The sequence below is a fragment of the Cervus canadensis genome, chromosome 33 (assembly GCF_019320065.1).
Source record: "Cervus canadensis isolate Bull #8, Minnesota chromosome 33, ASM1932006v1, whole genome shotgun sequence".
NCBI classification, from domain to species: domain Eukaryota; kingdom Metazoa; phylum Chordata; class Mammalia; order Artiodactyla; family Cervidae; genus Cervus; species Cervus canadensis.
Genome location: NC_057418.1, coordinates 24,480,937 through 24,495,433, shown reverse-complemented (window position 1 = coordinate 24,495,433; position 14,497 = coordinate 24,480,937). Strand labels below are relative to the sequence as shown.

At 38.8% G+C, this 14,497-nt stretch overlaps 1 protein-coding gene across 3 annotated transcripts in view; it reads left to right on the top strand.

Moving 5' to 3' along the window:
• SYNE1 (spectrin repeat containing nuclear envelope protein 1) overlaps nucleotides 1–14,497 on the top strand; it is a 474,926-nt gene that overhangs the window by 140,642 nt on the left and 319,787 nt on the right. For all 3 annotated transcript variants that reach the window (XM_043457157.1, XM_043457156.1, XM_043457158.1), the window contains 3 exons: nucleotides 105–269; nucleotides 11,499–11,611; nucleotides 12,157–12,325. In XM_043457157.1, coding sequence (XP_043313092.1) covers nucleotides 105–269; nucleotides 11,499–11,611; nucleotides 12,157–12,325 — 447 coding nt within the window. The remainder of the gene's footprint in view (nucleotides 1–104; nucleotides 270–11,498; nucleotides 11,612–12,156; nucleotides 12,326–14,497) is intronic.

Here is a 14,497-nt window from a genome sequence, read left to right as displayed (position 1 = left end):
CCAAATTAATAACTTACAGCATTTTGTAGCCTTTAAAATCATTTGGGGGAATTTTAGGAATTGTCCATCGTGTTAAGACACTGCCTTTCTACTTTGTGTTTCAGCTCTTTGATTGGCATATACAACTTGATAAGTCTCTTCCTGCACCTCTGGGCACCATAGGGGCCTGGTTATATAGAGCAGAAGTGGCCCTAAGAGAGGAAATAACCATTCAGCAGGTTCACGAGGAAACTGCTAACACAATACACCGGAAACGTGAGCAACACAAGGTAAATACTCTGGCTGGAAAACCTTCCAGCCTAACGGTGCTAGTGTTACCAAATCAGGTTTGTTTGCCCATTACTCAGCGAGTCACAGGTTGAGACACTGAGGTTTGCAGCAGAGAAAGGGTTTATTCACAAGGCAGCCAACTGAGATGAGAGAACAAATTTCAGATCCATCTTCCTGAAGGTGAGGGGTTCTAAGTATTTATGGGATCAAGCTGAGCATGGGAAAGGTCACTGGAGATAAGAAATGGGTGAAGTGATCCTCATTCTGTGCAGATGCAACTAAGCCACAGATCTTTTCATGGGCTACATATTCAGAAAATGGTGGCATTAGCATCATCAGAGGGTGGAGTTTTGGGCCCTCTGATATCAAAAGGTTACCATGCAGACACTCACCCATGGTCAGATGGAGGGTCAGTGGACCTAACTAGTCTTAACCAGCTGGAGCTCAAACTGGACACAGCTGACTCCAAGTTCCTAAATTCAGCTTGGCCAACATCTTTTTGTTAAGGTTGTGTGATACTTGGAGGACCTGCAAACTTTTATTAAAGCAAACCTGATCAGTGAAGGTAGGCTGTTGTTCTTCAGTTGCTAAGTCATGTCTGACTCTTTGTGACCCCACGGTCTGCAGCACGCCAGGCTTCCCTGTCCTTCACCATCTCCTGGAGCTTGCTCAAACTCATGTCCCTTGAATCAGTGATGCCATCCAATCATCTTATCCTCTGTCTTATCCCCTTCTCTTACCCTCAATGTTTCCCAGTATCAGGGTCTTTTCCAGTGAGTCGGCTCTTTGCATCAGGTGGTCAAGGTATTGGAGCTTCAGCAGGTCAGAATTCATTATTTATTAACAGCTAACTGATAATACCCTTGTTTCACTAGTATAGTCTGGAACTTGTGCTGACTCAGGTCTCCCAGGCACCTATTCATTCTGGTTCGGAGATGTCCCATTTTCCTAGAAATTCTTTGATTTGCACTTCCCTCTTCTGTACTTGTTATGACAATCCCAGTAGATTCATTTCCCGAGTTGCTTTCCAATAGTTCTGTTATTTTTTATCTGCATTTACTTTTGTTATTTCTCTTACTATATTGTTGTCTTTGAAAATATAAGGCCATAGACAGTGTGTATTTTCATAATAGTGTGATTGGCCATTGGCTCCAGACTTCTTTTCCTCCTCCATTCTCACAGGAAGGCAAACCAAGTCACCAAGTTCTTATGTCCTGGTGCTTAAGAAGTGAGGATCAGGGTGCTGGGAGGGTTACTAGTGGCCTTAGAAAGTGGTGGGATTAGGCCTTGATGATCTCTTAGTCATTTGCGTTTTTCTCATTGCCTGGTTTGTTGTGCTTAGCATAAGTTCTAATACACTTCCTCTGCATCTTGTGATAGTACAGTCCTAACTTAAAATGCTGTTTTTTTCACTAATATCTCATTAATGCAACCCTGCATTTTGTGCAATTGAATTTGTGTATCTCATTTACTGAGTCATAGTGGGAGTTAACTGTATATGTGGAAAATAAACCAACAACCAGGTCTCACTTTGTTCTACTCTCCTGGTTAAACAAGAAAAAGTGAAAGTGTTAGTTGCTCAGTCCTGTCCAACTCTTTGCAACCCCGTGGACTGTAGTCCATCAGGCTCCTCTGTCCATGGAATTCTCCAGGCAAGAATATTGGAGTGGGTTGCCATTCCCTTCTCCAGGGGATTTCCTGAGCCAGGAATTGAACCCAGGTCTCCTGCGTTGCAGGCAGATTCTTTACCATCTGATCCACCAGGTGACTTTTTGGTTAAAGCCAGCTCTCAGCCTGGCTCCTGCCCACGTTCATGCAGTTGGCTGTGGTTGGAGATAAGCACGCCCCCAGGCATGCTGACTAACCCAAGCGGGCCCTTCACGCTCCCCGGCACTCCAAAGGCATTTTGGACTCTCTTCCCTCTGCATTTCTGGGACAACTATTTTATACCTTTTCTATTCAAACCTTCCAAACCTCCTCCTTCATCCTTACTCTTAGCTGATGACACTGCTTCCTATTTCTCTGAGAAAATAGAAGCAGTCAAAAAAGAATTTCCGCAAGCTCCCACGACCACATCAACCCACCTACATGCATCTGTGACCGAATACTCCGTCTCCTCTCCTGTTACTATGGATGAACCATCTGTGCTCCGAGCTAAGGCCAGCCCCTCCACATGGATGGTGGATCCCATCCTCCCAGCTCTGTTCCAGAAGATAATGCCTGTAGTACTTTGCTTCTTTATTTTTTCTTTCTCTTTCTCTGCTGGATTTTCCCCACCCACATAAAACATACTGTTATTATTCTTAATAGCCTCTTTCTTAACCTTACCTCTCCTTTCAGCTATTGTCCTTTATTTTTTTTAAGTTTATTGGGCTGTAGTTGCTTTACAATGTTGTGTTAATTTCTACTGTACAGCAAAGCGAACCTGCTATACATATGCATATATCTCCTCTTTTTTGGATTTCCTTCCCTCTTGGGTCATCACAGACCAATGGGTAGAGTTCCCTGTGCGATACAGTAGGTTCTCACTGGTTATCAATTTTATACATAGGATCAATAGCGTATATATGTCAATCACAATCTCCCAATTCATCCCATTCCTTCCCTTCCCCCTTGGTATCTGTATGTTTGCTCTTTACATCTGTACCTGTATTTTCTGCTTTGTAGATAAGATCATCTATACCAATTTTTTCAGATTCCACATATATGCATTAGTATACAGTATTTGTTCTTCTCTTTCTGGCTTTCTTCACTCTGTATGACAGTCTCTAAGTCCCTCCACATCTGTACCAATGACCCAGTTTTGTTCTTCTTCATGGCAGAGGCAGAGTAACATTCCATCATCCGTATGTAGCACATCTTGGTCTGTTCCTCTGTGGGTGGACATTTAAGTCGTCTCCATATCCTGGATGATGCACATAGTGAGCTACTGTCCATTTTTTTCTTTCTTTTACAAAAGTGAAGTTCTTTGGAAGAACTCTCTGAAATCTCATTTTGGTTTTGTACTCTGCCCATTCTTTCTAGAACCCATTCCAATCATGTTTATCCTTGCCCGTCTATCCATGGCAGGTTTTCTGTTCCTCACTCAATGACCAATTCTCAGTCCTCAGTTTACCTTTATTGGAAGCATTTTAGACAGTTATTCCTTCGTCTCTGAACTACTTTACCCATTTGGTTTCTTAATTTTCTTTCTCTTCTTTCCAGTGTTTCCAGTTAGCCCACATTTGGTTCAAAATGTCCATGAGTGTATTTGGTTCATGGAACAAATAGTTTTGGACAGAGCCAAATATTAAGGACCTTTTGATGTGGACCAAATATCTCCATGGACATTTTGGATAGGACCAAATACAACCAACTATCAGCAACCTTTTGGCATAAACCAGATATTTTATGGTAATTTTGAACAGGACCATATGGTCCTAAAATGGTCTTTCCTTGTCTTTCAACAAATATTTATTGAGCTCTTTCTATGTGCAAAGTAGTGTTCTAGGCATTTGTGATATACCCATAAGCAAAACAGACAAAACCTCTAGCCTAATATAACTTGCCTTTTCATAGGAGGAGGCAGTTAAGAAATAATAAATATAATAAATAATGACATTTTATATTATAATAGAAGGTAGAAGGACAAGGAAGATTAGGCGGTGTTGCAATCTTAAGCAGGGGAGTCAGTGAAACCACACTGAAAAGAGAACCTCAAACATGCAAGTGTGTTCCTGTTTGAAGGCCTTTGCCCTTTGCCAACATTTCTGGAATGTTGCCTGAAATATTTTCCAGGCATTCTTCCTCATCTCCTTGGTCCTTTACTGAAAGGTCACCTTTTAGTCAATCCTTTCTCGGCCACCTCTTTGAAAGGATAACATCCTTTCCCCTTCCCTATTCAGTTTTTCTCTTTAGCATTATCTTCATCTCAAATGCTAATTTAATTATTTATCTTATTTACTGCTTGATCTCCTACAGTGTAATCTCAACTCTGTAAGAGCAATGATTACTGTTTGTTTTTTTACTCTTGTTAAAAAAAAAAAACAGCTTCTAAAAATGGTTTTAGAAATATTCAGGCTTTCAAAATTGTAACTGGGTCAATAATGCTAATCATACTTTCTGAGAATTTGTTCCTTTGACTAAGTTTTCAAAATTATTGACATAAGATTATTCAAAATATTCTTGTGCCTATTGTTAAGCCTCCATTTCCCCCCAGTTTTGTTTCTTTGCACTTTGTCACATTCCTTAAATGCATTTTTAGCATCCTTAATTTCCTCTGTTATATCCTAATGATCTTTTCCCATCTACTTTCTTACCAGAGGAATGACAGATTCACTCTTTTAACAGCATCATTCTGGTGCTGTGTGAGGATGTGGCTGGACTGGTCATAGAGGGTAGAAGAGAAACAATTTCAATGATCTGGGTAGGGTGGCTTGAACAAAGGTCATAGCTACAGAGATGGTAAGAAATAGATTCTGAGTATATTTCAAGGGCAGAACAAAGAGTTTTTAGCATTAGATATTGATTATGAAGGAAGGGGAGTCATAAATGACACTATGATTTTTCAACCAAGCAGTTGGAAAAATGGCATTTCCATCAGTTGAGATGGAAAGGCAATGAAGCAGATTTGGGAGGAAAGATGGAGTTCAGTCTGGGGGAAGGTAAGTGTGAGACTCTTTCATGTCCCAGCGAATATGCGGAGTGGGCAGTGGAAGATAAGAGACAGGAGGGGGCCAAATAGTCAGAGTTCTTGGTATATAAAGAGATGTTAAAAGCTTGGAGACTTAGATTAAATAAATACATGTAGACAGAAAATAAGTCAAGAGCTGAGCCCTGAGGGAACCCAGTATTAAGTAAGCTTCAGTGTTTATAGTTATTATTGTTGTTCAGTCACCAAGTTATATCCGACTCTCTGCAGCACGGCAGGCTTCCCTGTCCTTCACTATCTCCCAGAGTTTGTTCAAACTCATGTCCATTGAGTCAGTGATGCCACCCAACCATCTTATCCTCTGTTGCCCCCATCTCCTCTTGCCCTCTATCTTTCCTAGCATCAGGGTCTTTTCCAGTAAATCGACTCTTCACATAAGGTGGCCAAAGTATTGGAGCTTCACTTTCAGCATCTGTCCTTCCAATGAATATTCAGTGTTGATATCCTCTAGGATTGACTGGTTTGATCTCCTTGCTGTCCAAGGGACTCTCAAGAGTCTTATCCAGCAACACAGTTGGAAAGCATCAGTTCTTCAGTGCTCAGTCTTCTTTATGGTTCAGTTCTCACATCCACACATGAGTACTGAAAAAACCATAACTTTGACTATATGGACCTTTGTCAGTAAAGTGATATCTCTGCTTTTTAATACACTGTTTAGGTCTGTCATAGCTTTTCTTCCAAGGTGCAAATGACTTTAAATTTCGTGGCTGCAGTCACTGTCTGCAGTGATTTTGGAGCCCAAGAAAATAAAACCTGTCACAGTTCCCACTTTTCCCCACCTATTTGCTATGAAGTGATGGAACACTTAACAGTATCTAGATTAACAATGTAAAGAAGCATAGTGGGATGCTTCTCTGTGGGAATGATCTCTGTTTGTCTCCAAGGCAAACCATTCAATATCACGGTAATCCAAGTCTATGTCCCGACCAATAATGGTAAAGTTGAATGGTTCTGTGAAGATCTACAAGACCTTCTAGAACTAACACCCAAAAAAGATGTTCCTTTCATTATAGGGGACTGGAATGCAAAAGTAGGAAGTCAAGAAATACCTGGGGTAATGGGCAAATTTGGCCTTGGAGTACAGAATGAAGCAGGACAAAGGCTAACAGAGGTTTGCCAAGAGAATGCACTAGTCATAGCAAACACCCTCTTCCAGCAACACAAGAGATGACTCTACACATGGACATCACCAGATGGTCAACACCAAAATCAGACTGATTATATTCTTTGCAGCCAAAGATGGAGAAATTCTATACAGTCAGCAAAAACAAGACTGGGAGCTCACTGTGGCTCAGATCATGAACCCCTTATCGCCAAATTCAGACTTAAATTGAAGACAGTATCAAATCCCTTATGACTATACAGTGGGAGTGACAAATATATTCAAGGGATTAGATCTGATAGACAGAGAGCCTGAAGAGCTATGGACGAAGGTTCATGACATTGTACAGGAGGCAGTGATCAAGACCATCCCCAAGAAAAAGAAATGCAAAAAGGCAAAACAGTTGTCTGAGGAGGCCTTACAAACAGCTATGAAAAGAAGAAAAGTGAAAGGCAAAGAAGTAAAGGAAAGTTATGCTCATTTGAATGCAGAGTTTCAAAGAATAGCAAGGAAGAGATAAGAAAGACTTCCTCAGTGATCGATGCAAAGAAATAGAGGAAAGCAATAGAATGGGAAAGACTAGAGATCTCTTCAAGAAAATTAGAGATACCAAGGGAAATTTTCATGCAAAGATGGGCTCAATAAAGGACAGAAATGGTATGGACCTAACAGAAGAAGAGGGTATTAAGAAGAGGTTTCAAGAATACACAGAAGAACTATACAAAAAAGATCTTCATGACCCAGATAATCATGATGGTGTGATCACTCACCTAGAACCAGACATCCTTGAATGTGAGGTCAAGTGGGCCTTAGAAGCATCACTACGAACAAAGCTAGTGGAGGTGATGGAATTCCAGTTGAGCTATTTCAAATCCTAAAAGATGATGCTGTGAAAGTGCTGCACTCAATATGCCAGCAAATTTGGAAAACTCAGCAGTTGGCCACAGGACTGGAAAAGGTCAGTTTTCATTCCAGTCCCAAAGAAAGGCAATGCCAAAGAATGCTCCAACTACCACACAATTGCACTCATCTCACACACTAGCAAAGTAATGCTCAAAATTCTCCAAGCCAGGCTTCAACAGTACATGAACCATGAACTTCCAGATGCTCAAGCTGGATTTAGAAAAGCCAGAGGAACCAGAGATCAAATAGCCAACGTCTGTTGGATATTCAAAAAAGCAAGAGAGTTCCAGAAAAACATCTACTTCTGCTTACTGACTATGCCAAAGCCTTTGACTGTGTGGATCACAACAAGCTGGAAAATTCTGAAAGAGATGGGAATGCCCGACCAACTGACCTGCCTCCTGAGAAACCTGTATGCAGGTCAGGAAGCAATAGTTAGAACTGGACATGGAACAACAGACTGGTTCCAAATAGGGAAAGGAGTACGTCAAGGCTGTATATTGTCACCCTGCTTGTTTAACTTATATGCAGAGTACATCATGAGAAACACTGGGCTGGATGAAGCACAAGCTGGAATCAACATTGTTGGAAGAAATACCAATAACCTCAGATATGCGGATGACACCACCCTTATGGCAGAAAGCGAAAAACTAAAGAGCCTCTTGATGACAGTGAAAGAAGAGAGTGAAAAAGTTGGCTTAAAACTCAGCATTCAGAAAACTAAGATCATGGCATCCAGTCCCATCACTTCATGGCCAATAGCTGGAGAAACAGTGGAAACAGTGGCTGACTTTATTTTTGGGGGCTCCAAAATCACTGCAGATGCCAACTGCAGCCATGAAATTAAAAGACGCTTGCTCCTTGGAAGAAAAGCTATGACCAACCTAGATAGCATATTAAAAAGCAGAGACATTACTTTGCCAACAAAGGTCCATCTGGTCAAAGCTATGGTTTTTCCAGGAGTCATGTATGGATGTGAGAGTTGGACTATAAAAAAAGCTGAGCGCCGAAGAATTGATGCTTCTGAACTGTGGTGTTGGAGAAGACTTGAGAGTCCCTTGGACTGCAAGGAGATCAAACCAGTCCACCTTAAAGGAAATCAGTCCTGAATATTCATTGGAAGGGCTGATACTGAAGCTGAAACTCCAATACTTTGGCCATATGATGCGAAGAAGTGACTCATTTGAAAAGACCCTCATGCTGGGAAAGATTGAAGGTGGGAAGAGAAGGGGATGATAGAGGATGAGATGGTTGGATGGTCACTGACTTAATGGACATGAGTTTTAGCAAACTCTGGGAGTTGGTGATGGACAGGGAGGCCTGGTGTGCTACGATCCATAGGGTTGCAAAGAGACATGACTGAGCAACTGAACTGAACTGAACTGAGTGGGATACTCAAATTCCCATAAATTTGATTTATGGGAAGTCCAATTCCATTCAACAGATACTTGTTAGGATATACAATTAATTTTAGAACAAAATTCCAGAATATACAATTAATTTTAGAGCAAAATTGATGGCTCTGCTTTTTACTATGCTGTCTCGGTTTGTCATAGGTTTGTTTTCTTCCAAGGAGCAAGCATCTTTTAATTTCGTGGCTACAGTCACCATCAACAGTGATTTTGGAACCCAAGAAAACAATAATGAATTAAGCAGTTAATAACTTGTAATGACTTCTATTCTGGAGTCTCTTTGTCTGATATTGATGCACACTTATGATCCTTCTTTCATTAGAATTTGCCTGGCTTGTTGTTTTCTATTCTATTAATTTCAACCTATCCTTGTTCTTAATGTTTCTGAATATCTCTTTTAAAAAGCAGATAGTTCTATTCTGCTTGCCTAATCTGACAATCTCTGCCTTTTAATAAGTAAATATATATTTCATTCATATTTATTTATAATTATTGATATATCTGAATTTGTTTCTACCATTTGTTTCTATTTGCCCTACTTTTTCTTTCTTTCTTTTTTCCCTACCTTCTTCCTGTTTATAAGTTGATTGAAGGTCCCATTTTTAAATTTTTTAATTGGAGGAAAATTGCTTTAAAATGTTTGATTGAGGGGTTTTGTTGTTGTTGATTTTCTTGCCTATTTTTCTTATCCCATGTTTTCCCTAAAACTGTCTTCAAGTTATAAACTGCAGTTGTGTAATGTGATTGTCCTTGAAATTATACCATAGATACTTAATGAAATTGAAAATCAGTGTCTTGACCTCCTCTTAATCCATATAAGGAATTAAGAACACTGTAACCAGGTGCTACTCTTCTAACTTGCAAACTGTTATTGTCAAGTATTAAATTACATTTTTCTAACACTGTGAATGTATTGTTTCTGCTGGTTCTCACTTGTGGTAGCATGTCTCCTGTGTTTGGCGATATTTGCAATCTTCCTTTTGTGTTTGCATTTGCTATCAACCAGGGACACATCAGCTCTCTTTGAGGGTTCTGGCTAAATGTTGAGTTCTCACTTTCAATATTTCTCACATTATTCAAGTTCCAAGACTTGCATGGTATTGATATCTGTCCAGGACAATCAGCTTTTTCAATGATCTTGTTCATAGTTCTGTGATTCAGTTCTGGGTCATGCTTTACTGAAAATGGGAGACTTAAAGTTTCACTTACTTCCTGTGAGCCCACTAGTGAACTGAAGTCATACGCTGCGCTCAGCCTCTGGTTGCTTTGTAGTGAGACGGCCTTTCAGAGGACCCAGCAGCATCACACCATCTGTATTCTTTTGTCATGTTTGAAAGTGTTTTTGTTTGTTTTGATTTCTTGTCAAGATTTTTTTTCAAGTCATTAGATATAGAAAACTACAACAGGGAAAGTTTCTTGGAAGACATCTGGACATTTGGATATTCCAATAGAGTCACAGACCCCCCACCCATACATTAACAGGTTAATTTGTTCACACAGAACAAATAAGAGGTGGGAGTGATGGTGGCTCTAAACTTGCCCTGAAGTCATTTGGGGGAGTTTCGGTCAAGACATAAGCTATAGAACTGTGTCTCCAGGCTAAGAAGGAGGCAGACAAGTGATTGAAATACTCAAGGCAGTAGTTGCTCTAGGATGGTCCTCTGTTCTCTGTGTTCAGCTCTGAACAATGCTTGTGGTGCCCTCCCACTGGGAACAGGGAACTTGTGAATATCTGTGCCATTACCTGCAGACTCGAAGCACATCAGAAGGTGATAATAGCAAATACATATCAAGATAGAAATAGTTTGGGCTTGAATTTTTTCCTACAGTGTAACAAATAACATCCTCTGAACTAAAAGAAAATTAATCCCTTATGTTAACAAATATATATGACTTTAGCATCTTAATTTATATATAAAAGCCTCCATTTGTACCTATCTAACAAGTATCTTTCTTATGTTTTAGGCTGTTTTCTTGCTTCTGTTTTCTCCGATTAATCTACTAAATCTCAGCATGAAACAATTAATTAATTAATTTAAAATATATATATATTTTTTTTTATTTGGCACACCAGGTCTTAGTTGCAGCATGTAGGATCTTTAGTCTCTGGTGTGATATGCAGGACCTTTAGTTGTGGCATGTGGGATCTTGTTCTCTGACCAGGGATTGAACCCAAGCCCCCTGCATTGGGTTGCAGAGTCTTAGCCACTTCTTAGCAGGGAAGTCCCAATAGAGTGTTGATTTTTCTAATTCATTCTGGTAGGTTAATGTATCTTATTTTTCAATGACTGACAATCTGTTGGCTATTTACTCCGCTGTTGAGAAACCACCTAAGCTCTAGAAAATATGGCATGAACCTGCTTCACCTCTCTCCTTCTTTGCTTTTATGTGAGAAATTATCTAGGAATTGTGAAGGACATGTGAATCTCCATATAAATATGTCTTCTGACAGTGAAAAACTCAGAAAACAAATCTAAATAAATTATTATAAGTTTTTGGAGTTCTGTACAATCTAGACAGAATCTTTACAAACATCACATTTACCCTTCCCACTGTGATATCTATGGGACATTCCCCATGCTTGTTTGAAATCTTCTAACCATAGGGTGTTTTCCTAATATGTTGTAATGTAATTGATTTACTTTAAGATGGCAAGCAAGCATCACTTTAGGGTAGCCTGCACACACTCAGAATAAAATAGAGAATTTAATATTGTTAGTTTTACCTTTAAAGGGTTAAACTAGTGGTACCTAGTTTTAAGCTTTGGAAAATCAATAGATTCACAATCAGGGAAAGAGAAAAATGCTAACATTTATCGTCTATAGCACTAACTACATCTTCCTTTGGACCATGTGCCTTTAAAATGTCTGAATGCATTGCCGTGCAAGTGTCATGTGTGTTTAAAAGATGCCATAATTATTAGCTACGGCTCTAGCACAGGGCCTTATGGACAAGCAACCCAGGCTCCTGTACAAGGTAAAAGCCCGCGTATGGCTGTGGCAGCACCATCAAATTGTTGAATACATTGACTCATCCGTGCAGGCTGAAAATTATGCTTCTTAGCTTCCTGTGAACATGTTTCCTCATTTTTTATTTTTTTAAAAAAAATTTGTTATCTTAGGATCTGCTTCAAAACACAGATGCCCACAAAAGAGCATTCCATGAAATCTACCGAACCAGGTCTGTGAACGGGATCCCAGTGCCACCTGATCAATTAGAGGACATGGCCGAGAGGTAAGAGAATGTCTGATTTTGAATGAAGTGTAGTTAAAAGGCTTGGTGGATGCTTTTTTCCCATGTCTTTTCTTTCTGAATTAATTTTTTTTTTTTTTACATAGACGCTTGCATTTGGTACATAAAAACTGGGTTCCCAGAGCCTATGCTAAGAATGCCAACATTCTAATACACAATTAGTTGAAAAGAGTAAACCTGTATGTATCCACAGCCTGAAAAATCACAGAAATGGTTTCTTCAGAGGCTGTATTTTTATTCAGCACTGTGAGGAACATTATGTAATATTGCAAAAACAGCTTCTAAAAGAAACAGATGAGAGCGATCTTGGCAGGAGAAAGAACTAAATCAAAGACTTCAATCAATCGTGATTTGCCTTGAAACCCAGAGCTAGAAACCGAACCAGCTTTCCTGAGAGTGATTGATCAGCCACAGTTTAGAAGACCTTGTGCCTGCGTTTTATTTAATACTGACGTGTAACAGGTTAAGTAAGCCCCGTTCTGTTACTATTAGTTACATTCTGTAAATTCTCCGTGTTTTGTTTCTAGGTTTCATTTTGTTTCCTCCACATCAGAGCTACACTTAATGAAAATGGAATTTCTAGAATTAAAGTACCGTCTGCTCTCACTGCTGGTTCTTGCAGAGTCAAAGCTGAAGTCTTGGATCATCAAGTACGGGGGGAGAGATTCAGTGGAGCTCCTTCTACAAAACTACATCGTAAGTCTCCCTGCGGCTCCGACAGAGGTCAGAGGACCCCTGGGTTTAGTATCTAATACCTACCAGTTTACTGGACATTGTTACTTTTATCTTGAATTTAAACCTTAAGTTACCAGTGTGTAAAATGGGTTTACTGTAAATCTGTGAGCTTTTCACAGCAATCTGAAATATACACCTGTCTTGTTTGGAGTATAAAATGTTTTTCAACATTAATCATATTGAACCAATTTTGATGAGCTTTCTTGCTTAAAAAAAGAAAGTTTTCGTATTGCATCCAGCTGATTGTGAGCTCACCACTGAAGCTGACTTAAAATACTTAAACATTATTTTAAGCTTTCTAAAATCCAATCATGAGTAGTTTAGGACAATTCTCAATTGTTCAGTGGGAACTTTTTTTTGTTTTTTAAATTAGTTCAAGCATGCCTTGTTTATGGCCATTCTGTGAGTTTCATTACTTCCTGTGTGCACCTAGGAAAAGTAAAATTTTGTCTGTGAACCTGTATGAACTTAATTTTTGAAGAGTATTTTCTACTTTGGGCTATCAATATAGATAATCCTATATGTACATAGACTAGTAGCCCTGCATTAATGAGGGAAGTAGGTCCTGCTGTAACTAGCAGTTTCCATTTACATGTAATCAGAGAATTATAATTATTAAAAGTAATTTATTTCTCTTAGTTAAACATGCTCCTCAATTAATTAGCAACACAGATATGCTCACAAAATTAATAGAACATCTCAGCCCTTTGTTTCATTTGTATTTATTCAGAAGTTCTAATCATTAAATTAATTCATTTAAAATATAAACCCATTTCTAACCTGACTTATCTCAGTGCTTCTGTTACCAACATGACTGAATATTTATTGAAATCACATTTTTACTGAAGCATTCTAGAACCATAATATATTTTGCTACATTTTAATGTTATTTTCTACATGCTAAATGAATAACATGCATTTAAAAAAAATTAACAAGTTTGCAATAAAAATCTTTCTCTAGATTTACTATAATTTTCTAGGAAACATTTGTCCAAAAATGTGAAATATGTGACAATATGTTGTTCCCTTATTTTGGAAAGTAATGAGAAATCTGATTTTTTTTTAACTTTGAGCATTTGCATTAGTCCTACAAATATTAAATACAGATATGCATGTATATTTTCGGGTTTAGTCATGTCAAGTGATACACTCTGAGCTCAGTAGGTAATTATTCAGGATCTGTCTTTGTTCTCGCTATTTAAGGACAGCCAATTAAATTGAAATGCCTAATGAGACCGTTTCACCAGGTTAATGTTCCAACACAAAGATGTTAATAATTCTCTTTGAACTTCTCACATAAAGCATATGTAACTAAAGAATTATTATTAATGATAAAAAAATCAGTAGTTTCTACCTACTTCATAAATAGACATTCACTGAGCTGCTAATTTTAAACTGTTTGGTAATGTGACTTGCAAAATTATTTGTAAGATTGCTGATAACTCTATAAATATAGCGGGCTTTAATGAATATTTCCTAATATTCTTGTTCCCTGATTAAAGATATGTATTTATCACCTAAACTTCTATTCCAAAAGAGGTTTAAGATATTTATAGTTCGATAGTTTTAATAATTAGAGGATGTTGGATATTTTCCATGTGCCAAGTATTTGGCATGTGTCATCTTCCATCTCAATGATGACCCTGTGGGCTGGGTATTTTCACATTGTTTCATTGATGAAATGGTACTTTTGAATGTTCAAGTCACGTGTTCCAAGTGGCAGAGTTAATAAGAAGTGGAATCTGGATTAGAATCCACATCTTTCTGCATCAAAAGCCTTTATGTTTATGAATTTTATGGGAATTCCCAGGTGGTGCTCGTGGTAAAGAACACGCCTGCCAATGCAGGAGACATAAGAGGTGTGGGTTCAAGCCCTGAGTCAGAAAGACCCCCTGGAGGTGGCCGTGGCAACCCACTCTAGTATTCTTGCCTAGAGAATCCCATAGATAGCGGAACATGGTTGACTACAGTCCTTAGGGTCACAAAGAGTCAGACATGACTGAAGTGACTTAGCATGCCCTGAACTTTACTCTCTAACAGAATTGGCTGGGAAAAATTTTTTTTAAAAAACTGAAAAGTCCAAATAATTGAAATGATATTCTGTAGCTCAGTGAACTAAAGAATGTCATTTTC